The sequence below is a fragment of the Puntigrus tetrazona genome, chromosome 5 (genome assembly GCF_018831695.1).
Source record: "Puntigrus tetrazona isolate hp1 chromosome 5, ASM1883169v1, whole genome shotgun sequence".
NCBI lineage: Eukaryota > Metazoa > Chordata > Actinopteri > Cypriniformes > Cyprinidae > Puntigrus > Puntigrus tetrazona.
The window spans coordinates 3,350,210-3,357,709 of record NC_056703.1 but is presented as its reverse complement, the minus strand read 5'-3'; the positions used below and the strand labels follow the sequence as shown (position 1 = coordinate 3,357,709).

Sequence of the window (7,500 nt, the reverse complement as noted above, 5' to 3'; positions counted from 1 at the left end):
AGTTTAAACTATTAAAACTTCTTTTCATTTGTTGAAAAAAGTATAAATATAATATATTTAATAATGAATGAAATATTTTAATAAAATTCTAGTTGAAATTTAACTCATCTGAAAAACTTAAAATATGTTTTACATTTAAAATATATTTAAGGCAAGGTTTCGATCTTAAGTACGTTAAAGTACTAAAAATAAAGCTAAATAGAACCATTTAAAAAAGAAAGAAGAAATATGACCATTTGTCTGTGTGTTTCTGTCATATTTCTTCTTTTTTTATATATATAGTTTTTATGGTTTTTAAACTAACAGGAAAATGAATACTGAAGAATATATATATATATATATATATATATATATATATATATATATATATATATATATATATATATATATATAATCGTATATTTCCTTATTGAACATACAATTAAAAGATTCTAATGGCCAGATTAAAGCAATAATTTGTTGTTAGTTGTGTAATAAAAATGAAGTTGACTTTAAATGCTTTATTCATACTTCAATTGCATTTAAAAGCAAATTGATAACGAGCTTTATTCAGCTCGTTTACATACAAGTACTTTCTCAGCTTTTTAATTTAGTGATGATTAATCATGATTAGTTGCATCAAAAATAATTGTTTGCAAAATATATGCGTGTTTGTCTGTTTATCATGCATATATAAATACATTTAAGAATAAATGTTATGTTAATATATTAGATACTTTTTATATGATAATAATAAAATAATGATAATAAAAAATTATTTTAAAATAATTGTTAATACATATATTCAGAATATATTAGTGTGTGTATTTATTCATGCATAATAAACGCACATACAAACTTTTTTATTTAGCATGCAATTAATTGTTTTTATTAATTACAAAGCAAACGAACCCGTGATTATAACCGCTTGTGTGAGAAGGAAATGTTCCTGCATCAAACAGCGTTCTGCTCCTGGCCTCATTACGGCCCCGTAAACCGCTTCGGCTTTCATCAGCGTGTTGCATGTTCTAGTAACCCTGTCTCGCATCTGCAGGCCCTTGTTCTAGGTGTGTGTCTCTCACACACACACACACACTCACACTCACACTCACTCACACGCACGCACACTCACACACACTCTCACTCACACACACGCACACTCACTCACACACACACACACTCTCACTCACACACACTCACTCACACACACGCACACTCACACACTCTCTCACACACACACACTCTCACACTCTCACACACACACGTGCACACACTCACACACACGTGCACACTCACACACACGTTCACACTCACACACTCTCACACACATACGCACTCTCTCACTCACACACACACACACACACACACACACGTGCACACACACACACACGTGCACACACTCACACACGTGCACACTCACACACACGTTCACACTCACACTCACACACACATACGCACTCTCTCACTCACACACGCACTCGCACACTCTCACTCACTCGCACACTCTCACTCACACACACACACTCTCTCACACACACACACACACACACACTCTCACACACACACACACACACTCTCACGCACACACACACACACACGCACACCACCCACAGTCCTTCACTCGACTCGACCCACACCGGCTCCTCTCTCCTGATCCTCCTTTGAAGGCCCCCGGAGATGCGGTTCCGGGGCCGCCCCTGCGGTTCCCCGCTCGGTGCATGGCGGCTCGTTGCCATCCGCTGGAACGCCGCTGTTCTGTTGTGGCTTCAGTCTGGAGCATCCATCCGAAGCAGCTGTTGGGATGATGAATCTTTCCCCGAAGCCCGAGTCCTAATCCGGCTAAAGCGCCCTCTTGTAGACCAGCCACGGAGGATATAATGAATTAGGTGTCTACCCAGGGTTCCGTGACCCTTGACCCGTGACATCATCAATCAGGGAGCACCTACACTTAGCTGAAGTGCGGGGTTCGGAGGTCAACAGACGGTAATGCTTAACAACTGGATTGATTTCCAGTCGCTGTATCTTTTATTTCCCCCGAATGCGCTCGGCTGATGCGTTTACGTGGCGTTCGCGAATCGAGGGGAATTTTGTTTGGGAAAAGAAATATACCGTGCGAAGAGAGGACGACCTTTTTCGCGAGAGGTGGGGGGGAACGAGAGAGAGCTTCTCGGGCCTTACGCATATGGAAGGAATTTTTCCCTCGCCAGCTTCGCCTGTACCCGGTGCACTAGCTCTGCCCGGAGGCACACGCTTCGTCATTTCTCATCCTTCTGCAGGTAGAACCCCGAACGAGTCGGGCGTCGTGCGTGAACGGCGCTTGGTTTATCACCGAGCGTACGCTATCATTAAATAAAGCGGGCCGGTGCGAATTTTGAGCAGTTTATTAAAGGCTCCTGTTTTTGCCAAGGGTGCATTTATTTGATGAAAAATACAGTAAAAACTGTGCATTTGTTCTTTTTTTTTTAAATGCAGTTTGGTGGTTATTATAAAATGATCAAATTAAAATTGCTTTAAATTATTTTAAAAAATATGTTTATGCCAGTTGCAGCGCATGTCGTAGTATCATCTAAAAAAAATTACTGCAAAACAAAATATTTAATTGCAATGATAAAAAATTGAACTTGTAACCAGGGATACTGAAATATATATATATATATATATATATATATATATATATATATATATATATATATATAACTAAAATAAATAAATATATATATACGCTTGATTGATCTTTACAAAGAACAGCATTTATTTTATTTTTTTTAGTAAATTTAAGGTGTCCTCGCCGACTAAAAGTGTGTGTACACGTGTGTACGTTTTTTATGAGTAAACCTGCTCAGCCTAAACATTTGAATAATTGTGTGTATCTTACAATGATACAGAGAGAATCAATAAATGCTTGCAGTATAAAAAGTTTTATTGTAGCTGGTATTTGCATACGCTCTGCTGTGTAAATCAAGTCCGGTGAATGGCAACAGTGTGTGTGTGTGTCTGTGTGTGTCTGTGTGTGTGTGTGTGTGAGGAAGGAGGGGAAGGACACCTCTGTTGTAAATCTTCTCGTGTAGACAGCACGCCTGCAGCTCTGTTCTGAGTTATGAGACTGTAGGCTTTTATCAGCTCTCTCATTCTGCTTTTATCCGCTAAACTGATTTATGAGACAGCCTACTGCGTGTAGCCGTGTAGACGAACGCTCCTTCTTGCAGATAATGAGCGGGGAACCTCGGAGGTGCTGTAAATCTGAGCAAACAAACAAGCACACGCACCTGAGCTGTCGCGCTTTTTATGAGGTTAAGTGAGAAGAGGTCACCGAAGGTAAACCCAGAGCCAGAGGTCACGCTGATCATGGCAGTGAAAAGTGACCGCAGGCTCTGGATTAAGGATTATTATGACGTCTTTGAGCGGTTATGAGTGTTATATGCAAATATGGGGCTTTTCTATTTTGTGGTTTACAGATATTTGTCTTCTATTCATTCTATTCTGTTCATATCTATTCGTTGACTCTGCAGCTGTGTGAGGGGGAAAAAAGATAAATATTGGATGTCTCTTTATCTTTATATGTATTTAACAAACACTTTTTTTAATATGTATCTATGTATGCTGATTTATTATCAAAAGAGATTCTTTTAAGCATTTATTCACAATGGAAATGTTGTTTTGCTATACACACACACACACTATATATATATATATATATATATATATATATATATATATATATATATATATATATATATATATATAAAAATATATATATATTATGAATAAAATTTATATATTAATTATATATATATATATATATATATATATATATATATATATATATATATATATATAAATTATTAATAACATTTATATATTAATTATTTATATATATATATATATATATAATTATAAAAATATATATAATTATTAATAAAATTTATATATTAATTATTAATAAAATTTATATATTAATTATATATATATAAGTTATAATAATATAGTTTGGAGTCAGTAAATTGTCTTTTTTTTTTTTTATTAACAATTTTATTCAGCAAGAATGTGTTAAATGAATAAAAGTAACACTCCTAGTGTTAGAAAACATTTTTTTAGAAAACAAATGCTGTTTTTGACATGTTCTTTTATTAGTAAAATGGTCCATAAAAACATAAAGAAATGAAGCGGCACACTTTCCATCGCTTATAATAAATAGCATATTAGAATGGTTTCTGAAGGATCGTGGGACACTGAAGACTGGAGTAATGTTTGATCACAGAAATACATTTTATTATAAATATTAGCTTTTTGATCAAATAAATACAGCCTTAATGAGCGCAAGAGTCTTTATTAAAAAAAATAATAAAAAAATCATACTTAATCATATTCCCAAATATATACATGTATGTACACACACACACACACACACACAATGTAAAGAAAAACTTTTGTTCTGGATGCAAATAATCACGACTGCATTGTCTGAAAGCATTAATATCCTCATAATTAAATAAAGAGATGATGAATGCATCTTTTTTTTTTTTTTTTGTCAAAAAAATAATATTAGTATGTCTGCCAGCACTGCCGGAGTCTCCAGTAACGTGTGCTGTGATTGGCTGAAGGTGCATCAGATGATTAATGCTGTGGTTCCTCGGGTCAGGAGCAGACTGATAACCTCTGATAAACACCGCTGCCATATGCTTCTGTTCATCCGCTCTTTGCCCCGCTCTCTTCCAACCCTTTACCGCTTCCTCTCCTCCGCAGGCAGGTTCCGGTCCGGTTCTGTGTGCCGGCTACGAGGACGGCTCTCTGGTGCTGTGGGACGTTTCCCATCGCCGTCCCTACGGCCGTCTGAAGGCACATGCTGAGCCGGTCATGTGTCTAGACGTTGATGTGTCCCAGCAGAAAGGCGTCTCGGGGTCTTCAGAGAAGATCCTCCGGTCCTGGACGCTCGACAAGCAGCACAGCCTTCAGGTGAGATCACGGGTGAAAGAAACGAGAGCCATCGCAATGCATCGTCATTCCCGAGGAACGGCATTGATATTAACCCGTACTCGGATCAATCAACTTATGCATCGTTTAGCGATAATGCATGATTAATGCATGATTAAACTGAAAAATATTGCATCGTGCAATCATAGAATTACGCAAGCTGTGGTTTTATTATATAAATGCACGACGATTTTTATCAGCGAAATCGGTCCGATTTAAAAAAAAAAATTCTCCATAAATCATGCATCGTTTTAGAACAGCCTTAAATTTGGAAAAAAGAAGAAAAAAGGTGAACTCGACCCTTTAAGTCCAGTGTTTATTTGCTGAAAAATACAGTAAAAACTGCACGTTTGTTCATTTAAATGCATTTTGGTGGTTATTGTGAAACGATCAAATTAAAATTGCTTTAATGAAATTATTTAAAAAATGATGTTTATGCCAGTTGCAGCGCATGTCGTTGTGATTACTAAAATGACTAAAAATTAAAATGCAATGATAAAAAATAATAAGAACTTCAAAAAGCCTCCTTAAACTTTGCTGCCTTCGTTGCAGTTAAATATCTAAAATATCCACGTTAAGAATAAAGTCACGCACACCTTTCACAATCCAGTTAGCGTGTGAGTTTCGTTTTCATTTCAAAGCTTTTTTCCGCGTGAATATTTCCGACTGCGCGCTCCGCGTCGTGTCAGCGATGTATCGACGGCGTTTCCGTTTCGCCTGCAAGGAACAAGGCCTCCAGGCGATCGCCGTTAGCCGTTTACAACCATAGCAGTGTTTGTCACCAGACCTTTTCGTCGCAGTTGTTGATGCTCTGCTTCCGCGTGAAGAAATTTGGGTAAAAAGCTAAAAAGATGATTTGGCCGTTTCGCAGACGCGCCACCTGATGCACTTGGAAAGTATTTGGCTGCAATATAAAGTTTCCTCAAGTCTGGTGGGTAATAAATCAGCCTCTTTTGCTTTAGATTGGCAACTCTCAGCTCCACCGTGAGGTCATGCTGTAGTCCCAGGCCAGGTTTTGCCTCCAGACGAAAACATCTCCGCGCGCATGCAAATCCCTTTATGTTTATATTTACACAGCTTTCTTAAAAAACGAGCCGTGCTTTATCTTGCACAACACTTGGACTCGTCTGAGAGGTAATGCCTCATCGGCGGCCGTATTCTCCGCTGATTTCGGGCTCTTGCGTATTCGATGTTTCATAAGCGGCGAGAAATGCTCTGACGTACGGCGCTCCGGTCTCGTGCGCGGGCTGTTGTTCTTTCCGGCGCCTTTTACACATGAATGGACTGAACTAGAAATGTTCCCGGGCCTTTTGTCTCGCGCGCGAAACGCGACGAGGGTCTGCTCGCCGGAGAGGAGCTGTATCGATGGTTCGGTTTATTTTGCACGTCGGGGAAAAAAAAAATTGATTTAGAATGTAATTCTTGGCGGAAAGGGCTCGAAAGAAAAAGAGAGCAGCTCGGAAAAGGAGTCAGCGGGGGCTTTTAAATTACGGCGGAGTGCAGCGCGGTGTGACGTCCAGACAGCCGCTGCGAGCTCTTCCCACAGACGTGTTTTTGTGCGGCGGGTATCTGCCGCTTGACGAACGACCCGCGAGAGGTAATAAAAACATCAAAACCTCGCAGGCTGCTAACCAAACAAAAAACACATCTGCAATAAAAGGAACAGTAGTTCACAGTGGGAGGCTCTACCAAAGGCTGAGGAGAGATGAAGCAACACGGCCTTAACCTGCTGCAGAGACCAGACAGCAGAGCTATTCTTTGGGGTTATATTATTATCATTATTATTACTTTAAAATATATATATATTTATTTTTATAAGTCTTCTGCTCACCGAGCCTGCATTTGACTCAAAAATTTAAATATTGAATTTTTTTTTAATTTAAATATATTTTAAAATATTTGCAATGGAATTTGTTTCAGATATTTCAAAGCTGCAGCTCAAAAAATGGTTTTATTATTATTATTTTGAAAACAACAGTTTTTTTTTTTTTTTTTTTTTCTTTCAGGTTTCTTTGATGAGCAGAAAGTAGAAAGCATTTATCTGAAATAGAAATCTTTTGTAACATCATAAATGTGTTTATCATGACTTTTACGTTTAAAAGCATTCTTGGTAAATAAAAGTAAAAATATATATTATGACTGTGTGTGTATGTATTTATATATTTAATAAAATATATAATACACAATGTGTATATATATATACATATATATGATATGTATGTATATACACACATACACGTGTATATATACATATGTATATACGTTTATGTATGTGTGTGTGTGTGTATATATATATATATATATATATATATATATGTATATATATATATATATATATATATATGTATATATATGTATGTATGTGTGTGTATATTATTATTATTTAAAATAGTTAAATATTTTTGCAGGATTCTTTGATTCATTTATATATATATATATATATATATATATATATATATATATATATATATATATATACACACACACATATATATATATATATAAATATAAATGAATCAAAGAATCCTGCAAAAATATTTACTATTTTAA

The 7,500-nt window shown here is 36.5% G+C and overlaps 1 protein-coding gene across 2 annotated transcripts in view; it reads left to right on the top strand.

Moving 5' to 3' along the window:
* gnb1l (guanine nucleotide binding protein (G protein), beta polypeptide 1-like) overlaps nucleotides 1-7,500 on the top strand; it is a 32,968-nt gene that overhangs the window by 18,817 nt on the left and 6,651 nt on the right. For both annotated transcript variants that reach the window (XM_043238173.1, XM_043238174.1), the window contains exon 6: nucleotides 4,723-4,932. In XM_043238173.1, the coding sequence (XP_043094108.1) occupies nucleotides 4,723-4,932 (210 nt within the window). The remainder of the gene's footprint in view (nucleotides 1-4,722; nucleotides 4,933-7,500) is intronic.